The sequence below is a fragment of the Microcebus murinus genome, chromosome 1 (genome assembly GCF_040939455.1).
Source record: "Microcebus murinus isolate Inina chromosome 1, M.murinus_Inina_mat1.0, whole genome shotgun sequence".
Taxonomy (NCBI): domain Eukaryota; kingdom Metazoa; phylum Chordata; class Mammalia; order Primates; family Cheirogaleidae; genus Microcebus; species Microcebus murinus.
Window position 1 is genome coordinate 140,557,035 of NC_134104.1, and position 12,219 is coordinate 140,569,253.

Consider the following 12,219-nt stretch of genomic DNA (forward strand, 5'->3'; position numbering starts at 1 on the left):
CTCTCAACCTTTCCCTCATGTTTTTTTTGTTTTGTTTTGTTTTCTATGCTATAGCCTGTATCATTTCTTCTCATCTATATTCTAATACACTAATTCTCTCTTCTACTGTGTCTAAACAGTTCCCAAACCCATACACTGAGGTTTATTTTTTGTTTTGTTTTTGTTTTTTTGAGACAAAGTCTCGCTTTGTTGCCCAGGCTAGAGTGAGTGCCATGGTCAGCCTAGCTCACAGCAACCTCAAACTCCTGGGCTCAAGCAATCCTGCTGCCTCAGCCTCCCAAGTAGCTGGGACTGCAGGCATGCACCACCAGGCCCGGCTAATTTTTTCTATATATTTTTAGTTGGCAAATTAATTTCTTTCTATTTATAGTAGAGACAGGGTCTCACTCTTGCTCAGGCTGGTTTCGAACTCCTGACCTTGAGCAATCCGCCTGCCTCTGCCTCCCAGAGTGCTAGGATTACAGGTGTGAGCCACCATGCCCGGCCCATACACTGAGTTTTAAAATTTGATAATTTTATTTTGCAGCTCCAAAAGTGTTCTTTGGTTCTTTTGCAAATCTATGATGTTTCCTGTTTGCTGCAGATATTTTCAGTGTTGTTTTGTCTTTAAATATTGTAGGAATATGTATTTTAAAATATATCTCATACTTTCAACAGCTGAAGTTTATGTGGAATCTGTTTCTGCTGCTTCTTGCTTATTTTGCCATGTTCCATTGTGTATTTCATTATATTTGACTGTGACTACTCTTTGACCTTGAAAATAATTTGGGGGGATTTCCCAAGATCTAGGATAAAGATGCCCTTATTCCAAAGATGATTTTGAGATTGCTTGTCTCAGACATGTAGGGGCACTATCAGTTCTATATGACACTTTAATGCATTGCTTTAAGTTTATTGTATTAACCCAGTGATGCGAATTTAGAACATAAATGCATGCTAGAGCTAACCTGTGCTCACAACCTATCGGAGATGGGTAGTTAGTTATTCCTGCCTTACTTAGCAACAAGGCACTTGTATCTATAGCCTCTGGATATTCAGAGAAGGAGGTCCTTTCTATTTGTTATATTCCTACCCTAAGGAGTGCATTGCCTGGATGTAGCCACCTGGCTTAATGTGGGTCAGTATTCTAAAAGACATCCAAACTTTGGGGAACCCAACCAAAGAGAGCTTATAGTTTCACAGCTAGTTTACTTTGGATAACCAAATGCAAAAGTGTCTCTAAATGATTTATTTATCTTTCTTACTATCCTATCAGCTTTTCCATGTTCTATGATGAAGAATTTGTCCATTTCTTTCTGTAATCCTATCATTTTTCTTCATATATTCTATTTTATGAGACATGTTTAGAATTGATGTGTCTTCTTTTTTTTTTTTTTTTTTTTGAGACAGAGTCTCGCTTGTTGCCCAGGCTAGAGTGAGTGCCGTGGCGTCAGCCTAGCTCACAGCAACCTCAAACTCCTGGGCTCAAGCAATCCTTCTGCCTCAGCCTCCCAAGTAGCTGGGACTACAGGCATGCGCCACCATGCCCGGCTAATTTTATATATATATTAGTTGGCCAATTAATTTCTTTCTATTTATAGTAGAGACGGGGTCTCGCTCTTGCTCAGGCTGGTTTCGAACTCCTGACCTTGAGCAATCCACCCACCTCAGCCTCCCAGAGTGCTAGGATTACAGGCGTGAGCCACTGCGCCCGGCTTGATGTGTCTTCTTGATAGATTAGAATTTAATCATTTTTGTGATGACTCTGAGCTCCTAATGATACTTTAAAAATTAAATTCTGGTGGCTTTTTTTTTTTGTGTGTGTGTGTGTGTGGTGTCACTTTCAGGTGGAGTTTAAGAGTCAATGTGTGATTTTCCACGTTCCCTTTGCCTGCTTTGGCAGCTGCGAAAGCAAAGTTCCAGATGGTAGCTGCTCTGTCAGCATGGGTCCAAGAGTGAACACAATGTACAACTGAGACCCCAGCTGATTGGCAAAGGACATGTAGCAAGAATGGAAAATACGTATTTTTGTTTTAAGCTACTAAGGTGTGGGTGTTGTTTGTTATGTAACATAATTTAGTCTATACTGACTAACACAGAAATATTGGCTAATACCTCAAATACATTATCCTCCCTACCCAATCATACAAGACTTCACGTCTAGCTCCTCGGTACCCTTGAAGCCATGGGTTCTCCCCATTGCCTATCCCCATCACCCGTGTTTCTGTGAATGGGCTTGCTATTGCTTAGGTCCAGCCATCTGCATATACTGTTTCCTTTACCTGGAATGCTCTTCTTCCACTCTTCACCTAACTGATGCCGCACAAATTTCTTCTATGGACTGGTGCGCCCAGTCCCCAGCTTCTATGAATGTTGGTGCTAACAGCTCACAGATGCCCTCTTGTTTTTGGCCACCTTTTGACCACCTCTCCACGACACCGCTAGTTCCCCTTCTTCTTCAGTGGCATCCTGCAGCCATTGGCTGGCCCCCTTGACTCAAGGTAAGTAAGTACAACTTTATGGTACAATTAATGTGTGTGAGATTTTCTGGAACTAGCAAACTGAGCTGACTTATCACCTGACCTCAGACACATAAGTGAGCCAAGTCCAAATCAGTGCAGTCTGTTCCAGGCCAGAAGAACTACTCAACTGAATCATAAATTAATAAATAGTTGTTTTAAGCTGAAGCTAGGCTCCTTGCTTACTTTTATTTTTATAAATTTTTTTTTTTTTGAGACAAGAGTCTCACTCTATTGCCCCGGGCTAGAGTACAGAGACATCATCATAGTTCATTGCAACATCAAACTCCTGGACTCAAGTAAGTCCAGGTAGGAGGGACTATAGATGTACACCACCATGCCCAGCTAAATCTTCTATTTTTTATAGAGACAGAGTCTTACTCTTGCTCAGGCTGGTCTCAAACTCCTGATCTCAGCAATCCTCCAGCCTTGGCCTCCCAGAGTGCTAGGATTACAGGTGTGAGCCACCACGCCCGGCCTCCTTACTTATCTTAATTCTCCTGCTCTGTACTCTTTCCTCACTCCTTTTGTCCTCAGAGGATCCCCTCCATAAACCACACACACCCAAATCTCTTATGCTCCGTTGTGAGACAAAGTCCCTGAGCGCCTGGGCCTGGGTTGTGAACCCGTCCTTTGCTGCCATTCTGTGCTATCCCTTATTGTGGTGTCTATGAAACTATCTGCTTACTTATCCCTCCTACTAACTCTAAACTTTTTGAAGACGTGGGTCATGTTTTCCCTATTATTGCTATTGATAGTTGATTGATTTAAATACTCCTAAAAAGGAGTCAGTCAGCTGAGACTCAGAGCGGGGTTGCAGTCGTGGCTTGTTCTCGCCGAGGGGCTGAAAGAGGGGAGGATTAGCCATGTCGTCCTTGATCAGAAGTGTGATCAGCACCGCCAAAGCCCTGGGGGCCATAGGCCCCTACAGTCAAGCTGTATTAGTCGACAAGACCCTTTACATTTCAGGATAGATAGACATGGACCCATCAAGTGGACAGCTTGTGCCAGGAGGGGTAGAAGAAGAAGCTAAACAAGCTCTTAAAAACATGGGTGAAATTCTGAAAGCTGCAGGCTGTGACTTCACTAATGCGGTAAAAACAACTGTTTTGCTGGCTGACATAAATGACTTCAATACTGTCAATGACATCTACAAACAGTATTTCAAGAGTAATTATCCTGCAAGAGCTGCTTACCAGGTTGCCGCTTTGCCCAAAGGAGGCAGAATTGAAATTGAAGCAGTAGCTGTCCGAGGACCTTTCACAACACCATTGCTCTAAGTGGGCCCAGTGTTTAGTCTGGAATTTTTACAGTTGATATAATAACCTCTTAATTTTTATAATTGATAGAAGCATAAGCTTGACTAAAATATCTGAAGTTATCATGGAAATAGGATATAATAGGGGTAGTTGAACATGAATGAAGATTAGATAATGCATCCAGTTGCTGCTGTATAAATTACACTTAATGTATATCCATAAGACTGAATGTAGGAAAGAGATACATCTTACATAGTTACTCAAATAAAGGGTAGGAAAGATGAGTTATTGTTTCTGAGAAATAATCAAAAGCACACTTAATCGAACTAATGATGTGAAATATTTAGTTCTCATGTCAGATCTATGATTTTTTTAATTGAGTAAAATTAAAGTATTTAAATGTGAATGGTAGAGGTCTAGGAGAAGGAAGTGGACCAAAATTTTATATAATTAATATTTTTCTAATGGAAATAAAATAGACATGCATATTTCAAAAAGAAATACTCCTAGAAAGGAGATCGAAAGATGGGGTGATAAAGTGGTTACCATTGTATCCTCAATGCCTGGCATGTATTGGGGAGTCACTAATAGTTGAATGAATGAGTCAATGAAAATTGTCCTGGATTTTAAAAAGAGATGCAGGCTATAAGCATTTTTGTAGAGCATATCGAAAATTAAAAGCATTTCTAGGCCGGGTGCGGTGGCTCACGCCTATAATCCTAGCACTCTGGGAGGCTGAGGCGGGCAGATTGCTCGAGGTCAGGAGTTCGAAACCAGCCTGAGCAAGAGCGAGACCCTGTCTCTACTATAAATAGAAAGAAATGAATTGGCCAGCTAATATAGAGAGAAAAAATTAGCTGGACATGGTGGCGCATGCCTGTAGTCCCAGCTACTCAGGAGGCTGAGGCAAGAGGATCGCTTGAGCCCAGGAGTTTGAGGTTGCCGTGAGCTAGGCTGATGCCACGGCACTCACTCTAGCCTGGGCAACAATGTGAGACTCTGTCTCAAAAAAAACCCAAAAAAACATTTCCATAAAGAAAATGAATCCTGGAGACTTTTCAGGTACAAAGTCCAAGGACTTAAATGATAGGATCGCTGACATGAAGAAAGGGCAATTTCAGTTTATAAAAACCTGGGAGCAGAAAATGGCAAAATTTTGTGACTAAGAGCAGTTGGGTCCAAGAGGATGTTGAAGGGGCTTGCCCGGTGAGGAGGGCTGAAAGTTCGGTTCACACCAGCTGTATGGTATTCACATTCTACAGATGTTATTTATTACACAGATGACATGGGCACTGGGGTTTTATGCCAGAGTGAAGAGTTGGCTGCTCTCAAAAGCATTGCTCTATTTGAACACCTGGGATGGGGGGCTTCTCCCTGGCTGTTAAGAGGCAAAATTCTGGTCCTCAGAGTAGAAAAAAATTCAGAATGTTATGTTTTCTGAATATGTTTTCTCCATCCTCCACCTCTGTCTCCTGAGCAATCAGAATTTAGCCAGGGTGGCTTCTGTAGAGCTTGCAATGGGACTGAGAAGAATCCGCAATGACTTCAGGACAGGGTCTGGTCTGGAAGACGTATTCCAGCAATACCTTCCTGTCGTCAGCTTGTCAGGTGTTCACAGAAGCTTTAAATAGAAAACTAGACAAAACTCTCACGTCTTCATTGCGCATAAAGGAAAAGAAAAAAAGAAGAAAGAAAGAAAAAGAAAGGAAAGAAGGAAAGAAAAAAATAAAACTAGCCCTCTATTTAACAACTGTCTTCCCTCTAGTTCTTCCTCATAGATATTTAGTACAGCAAAAATCCTGTCTAGTGGAAGGACTTGGCATTTAGGTTCTAGATAATCACAGTTTTAGGTACAAAACCATGAAAAACTTATTCAGACCACTGCGGGGCCCAACAACCTCTGACCCACAACAAATGAACTCTCTGGTGTGGTTTCTTGAGGACTTTACCACATTTGTTCTCTGGACTTTGCAAATGTCGTGTTGGTGTCTACGGATCACGGCAGACAGTGGACAGACGAACCCAGTCGCCCACTGGGGGAGTCGTGATGTTCTTAGCATGCGAGATGTCAGTCTATAGCACTTCTCTGCCCACTCTCATGTCTCCTTGGCCCCGTGTCACCTCGAGGAAGAGCTCCCTCCAGAGAAAAACCGAGAGTCACCGTCTGACTGCTCAACTACAATTCCATGTATCGTCTCTCTGCCCACTTCTTTCAGAGAAACTTACTGCTCAGGGAACTTTTCAGCTAAGTTTCTGGGGAATTTGCTGATTGTTCAAGAGCAATCTCTCTGCCAAAAGCAGCATCTTCACTTAAAAAAAGAAAGGAATGGCCGGGTGCGGTGGCTCCCGCCTGTAATCCTAGCACTCTGGGAAGCCAAGGCGGGCAGATTGCTCGAGGTCAGGAGTTCAGAACCAGCCTGAGCGAGACCCCGTCTCTACTAAAAATAGAAAGAAGCTAATTGACCAACTAAAAAAATATATATATACACAAAAATTAGCCAGGCACGGTGGCACATGCCTGTAGTCCCAGCTACTCGGGAGGCTGAGGCAGCAGGATTGCTTGAGCCCAGGAGTTTGAGGTTGCTGTGAGTTAGGCTGACGCCACAGCACTCACTCTAGCCTGGGCAACAAAGCGAGACCCTGTCTCAAAAAAAAAAAAAAAAAAGCAAAGTTGAAGTAAATCGGATGGACTGTACCTCTTGCTTGGAAATGTAAATCCAAAGATTTCACCAAAAAGATAACAAAGAGACCAGACAGAGCTTTGGGTGCAGTGCCCAACATGGCACACCTCCATAAACTCTGACTGGTGGGGTGGTTCACGCGGTGGATTTCTAGCCTGTGTTCAGAGTTACAGGTCCCCTTCAGCTGCTGTCTGGTGAGACCACCAGGGGCCAGGCAACCTGCACAAGAGGCGAAGGAATCCAATTCGCTAAACACAGGCTAAATGAACCACTTAGCCAATGGCTCCCCGTGCTTTGCCAGTGGGGCTTTGTACAAAAGATGACTACGACTCAATTCATGCTCGCCAGGTTTTCAGACCTCCAGTGGGATGGACAGAAATACACAAAACTGACTATGGTACAGCCCAGCACTGTGTGCACATGTGATGGTTTTTTAAAATGACTGCAAAAAAAAAATAAATAAATAAAAATGACTGCAAAAAAAAAATAAATAAAAATGACTGCAAATTCTTTGTCACTGATCCCATCAAGGGATGGATCTGTGAATACGAGTGAGCTGTGACTGCTTTGACCAGTAGGGTACAGTGGAAGTGACGCTCTGTGACTTCCGAGCCTAGGTCTTAAGAGTTATGCCGCTTCCGTTGAACTGTTTACTTTCTGGAAGCTCCCTTCTGAAACGCGCCCTCAGAACCCAGCTACTGCGTTATAAAGAAGCCTGAGTCGCATGGGAAGGCCACTTGCAGATGCTCTGTTGACAGTCCCAGCTGAGCTTAAACTTCAAGTTCTCCTAGATCGAACACCAGGCAAGTGAGTGAAGGAATCTCCAGATGATTCCAGTACCCAGCAGTACCCAGACGTCACAGAATGAAGACAAGCCATCCCTGCAGGGCTGTCCAAATTCCTCACCCATAGGATCATGTGCGTAACACATTCGCTGTTTTATGTCACTAATGCAGACTTAGTGAGATGGTTTGTTATGCAGCAATGGACAACAACCCAAACAGCACACAATGATGGGAATTGCCCTTTTGGGCAAGGAATCCAATATGTTGGCAATGGAGAGTTGTTTATGTTTTGAGAACAAGCAGACAGAGGCTTTAAGGAAGTGGAGCGCTGAACAAGTCTACATGGAGATCTCCAAAGTCCAAATCCTGGATCCCGTCTTTTCCGTAGGCCCACGCTGCCCACAGCAATCTCGGCTTAATGCTGGAGGGTCTCGATGGTTGCTGCATCTCCACCTTTCCCAGGGCATCTGTCCCCTCTGGTCCGTGTCGTGCTTTATACTTGACTGTCTCCTCCACCTTTGGACCCTCAGCCAAGCACAAGGGCTGGTCAGGAGAAGAACCAAGTTGCTGAACTGAACACAAAGGGCCACGGGGAAAGGACACAGTGTGTCCTAGGTGTCATTTCTTTCCCCTTGGTCCCCAGGTTGCCTGAGATCTCTTACCTGACTCTGTGGGGGAATGTGATAAGAAAGACTCTGGCTAGCATTTAGTAAGCACCTACTATACAGCAAGCGCTGTGCAAGGTACGTTTATAATGACCTCATTTACCGTTAAGACCCCACAAGGTGGGGACCGGGCTTAGGAGAAGAAGAATTCGTGATGGCATGGGAACACGAACCTGGGTTTCTGTCCCCACAGCCCGTCCTTAGGAGGAGGTGCTGTTGGTTTGGGAGTCTGCAGGACTGAGGCTCGTGGGCGGCTTCCTCACACGGGGGAAAGCCCCCGGGGGCGCAAGTAGAGCAACTGTCTGCTGGGGAATCAGTTCAGAACCTTCGCTGGGCCCTTAGAGACAACCAGAAAGCCACCAGGCGTCCAGTTCTAACAAAGCTCAGGGGCAGAGGGTAAGGGACGACCGGGGAAGTATTGCTCAGTCAGACCAAGAGCAGGGGCTGGGCTGGAACCCCGAACCACGCGGCCCCCATTATCTGGACATCAGCCTGACTTTCCTGCAGCCCCTGGGCCGCCGGTCCACGCTAGCTGTGTATTTTGTCACAGACCAGACAGAATCCCTTGCACTGACTAATAAAATGATTTCAGAAAATGACTTTTTTTTTTCATAAGTGGGAGAAACAAAGACCACACAAATCATTTCCTATTTGTGTCATTTGACAGAAGACACATTGCTTGTTGGGGAAACAATAAAAAAAAAAAACCCCAACTTCAGATCAGTGCTAAACAATTTCATTCTGAATACACTGGACTTGCTAAGAAACAAAGATGGACAGACTGACAATGAAAAGAAAGAAAGGCAGTCAACAGCCTGAGGGAGACAGGGGACAAGAGAGAGACACAGAAGGGAAAACTCGGATCATTCTAAGTAAAATTCTGCCTCTTCTTCATTACTTAACTAGCCTCGAAAAAGATATTGTGAAATTTTTTGACAATTTCTTAAAAAGTTAAATATATGTTACATATGACTAAACAATTCCATGCCTAGTGTCTACCCACAGGAAATGAAAACACACGACCACACAAAGAATTGTACATGACTGTTCATAGCAGCATTATTATTCACAGCAGTCAAAAGCTGGAAACAATTCCAATGCCCATCAACTGGCAAATGGACAAACAAAAGATGGTAGATTCAGCACTAAGAAGGAACAAATTCCGGACCATGTTACAACATGAATGAACCTCAGACACATGATGCTGAATTAAAGAAGTCAGACTATTTCATAGAACTGATCCCAGTTCTAGGAAATCTCTAAAAAAGGCAGAGCAATGGAAAGATTAGTCATTGCCTGGCATGGGGATGGGAGTGAAGATCGACTGCAAACAGGCACGATGGAACTTTCTGGGGTGAAGGATGTGCTCTACAACTGAATCATGGTGACAGACACACAACTGTATATACTTCGTAAAACTCACGGAACTATAGCTCAGTACAGGTTAGTTTTATGGTAAGTGTAAACTACACCTAAAAAAAAGCTGTTTAAAACAAGATGTTCTGCAGGTCATATAAATCTGGGGTACATAGAGACAAAGGATACAAAGGAAAAGGCTACAACGTTCACCAGGATGACCAAGAATGTGGTAACATTCTGAGTCTGTCAGTATTATGGATGGCTCGGCACAAGCCTCCTCAGTAAATCCTGGAATATTAAAATCAGCTCAAAGATAATTTCACATAAAAGGTTTACATAGCAGGTAATAAAGGTACTCCCTTTATGATTTTCGGAGGTAGAATCTATAGACAGAGTTAAATTTTATTTTATTTTATTTTTTTGAGACAGAGTCTCATTTTTGTTGTCCAGGCTAGAGTGAGTGCCGTGGCGTCAGCCTAGCTCACAGCAACCTCAAACTCCTGGGCTCAAGCGATCCTCCTGCCTCAGCCTCCCGAGTAACTGGGACTACAGGCATGCGCCATCATGCCTGGCTAATTTTTTTTTGTATATATATATGTTTAGTTGGTCAATTAGCTTCTTTCTATTTTTAGTAGAGACGGGGTCTCGCTCAGGCTGGTTTCAAACACCTGACCTTGAGTGATCCACCTGCCTTGGCCTCCCAGAGTGCTAGGATTACAGGCGTGAGCCACTGCGCCCGGCCCAGAGTTAAATTTTAAACCAATTCATGGATAGACAGATCTCAAAGTTATTCAGAGAAATCAGGAATGACTGAAGGCACATCTTATTTTAAGAATGACACTGTATTAGAAGATGCCAACAACAACCACAAGAAAAAATGATACTATGGTAGGCAAAATGCATGCCTCCATGAGAGTCAGCCTAGAGAACTGGATGGGTTGGAGTCCAGGTGGTACTACTTATGTATTAAGGTTTTGTTTTCCAGAACCTTCCTGGGCAAGGGATGGCATGGTACTGAAGGAAGGACATATCCCCTAAATTCCCTCACACTGACAAGACAAAACGCTCTGGCTTTGGAGAGAGACTAGATTTCAAACCAACTCTGCCTCTTGTTAAAGTTTTAAATATTTTCAACTGTTACATGGGCTTACTGTTGTCTACCCTGGAGCGTGTGTAAGAGAAGCGCACTTAAAAAATATATACACAAAAAATATATACAGTGTAATATATTACAGTTGGGCATGGTGGCGCACGCCTGTAGTCCCAGCTACTCGGGAGGCTGAGGCAGAAGGATCACTTGAGCCCAGGAGTTTGAGGTTGCTGTGAGCTAGGCTGATGCCACGGCACTCACTCTAGCCTGGGCAACAGAGTGAGACTCTGTCTCAAAAAAAAAAAAAAAAAAAAAAAGAATTTAAAATACAGATAAGAAAAGGTAAACAATCTCTCAAATACTTACCACCCAGAGATAATCATATTAACATTTTTGTTTGCTATTCCAGACCTTTCCTATGAAACACTAGCATGCATGGATAGTCTGCGAATGCCACGTGCGGCCAGACACTGGAGCCAGACGACCCAGACTCACCCATCTCTGCCACTTGGAGCTGTGTGATCCCGTAAACTGAGAGATGACAGTACATTTCTCAGAGTTCTTGTGAAGGGCAAGTGAATTAAACATATGAGGCCGGGCGCGGTGGCTCACGCCTGTAATCCTAGCTCTCTGGGAGGCCGAGTCGGGCGGATCGTTTGAGTTCAGGAGTTCGAACCAACCTGAGCAAGAGCGAGACCCCGTCTCTACTATAAATAGAAAGAAATTAATTGGCCAACTGATATATACAGAAAAAAAATTAGCCGGGCATGGTGGTGCATGCCTGTAGTCCCAGCTACTCGGGAGGCTGAGGCAGCAGGATTGCTTGAGCCCAGGAGTTTGAGGTTGCTGTGAGCTAGGCTGATGGCACGGCACTCACTCTAGCCTGGGCAACAAAGCGAGACTCTGTCTCAAAAAAAAAAAAAAAAAAAAAAAGAAAAGAATAAACATATGATATGCTCAGAACTATGCATGGGGCAGGGCGGTGGCTCACGCCTGTAATCCTAGCACTATGGGAGGCCGAGGCGGGAGGATCGCTCAAGGTCGGGAGTTCGAAACCAGCCTGAGTAAGGGTGAGACCTTGTCTCTACCAAAAAAATAGAAAGAAATTAATTGGCCAACTAAAAATACATACAAAAATTAGCTGGGCATGGTGGTGCATGCCTGTAGTCCCAACTACTTGGGAGGCTGAGGCAGGAGGATCGCTTGAGCCCAGCCAGGAGATTGAGGTTGCTGTGAGCTAGGCTGACACCACAGCACTCTAGCCCGGGCAACAGAGTGAGACTCTGTCTTGAAAAAAAAAAGAACTATGCATGGCATAGAACAAGCACTCTTCCATGTCAGGACATGTGTGTCATGCAACACCATGTCCCTGCCTAACTGTACACATACATAGCACATGTGTATGTGTATGCCTGTCTACTGACATGTGTACAGGCCTGTGCTGTGTGTGAATACATGCAGCTCTTATGTCTAAACACTCAAAATGGGATCCAATTTAAGGTAACCTTTTTTCTATACAACATATGAAAGTATCTTCATATAAATCAATATACATCTGTATCACCATTTTAATGGCTAAAATACCATTCTACTGTACAGATGTACCATACTAGGTACACTGTGCAAATGTGGATCATTTAGATTGTTTTCATGATTATTTTTAGCTGTATTTATGAGCTACCTAGTAGGTATCACAGAAATTCAAAAGCAAGTCAAATAAGGATCAGAAAAACAGCAGTCCACTAGATCAAACCAAGACTATTTTCCACCCCTTTGAATTTTAAGCTAGTGAAGTGGCTTATTTGGCCCACTCAAATCTAGTTATGATTTAAGTCAGATCATGCAATTCAATACCTGCTCAACATTAAAAACACTGACATCA

General features: G+C 43.6%; 1 protein-coding gene across 1 annotated transcript; it reads left to right on the forward strand.

Moving 5' to 3' along the window:
* The first annotated feature begins 3,288 nt into the window (after positions 1-3,288).
* Positions 3,289-4,245, forward strand: LOC105873909 (2-iminobutanoate/2-iminopropanoate deaminase). The gene is given in 1 exon segment (XM_012769220.3): positions 3,289-4,245. A coding segment is annotated over 1 exon segment (414 nt). The 5' UTR covers positions 3,289-3,364; the 3' UTR covers positions 3,779-4,245.
* Positions 4,246-12,219: the final 7,974 nt, after the last annotated feature.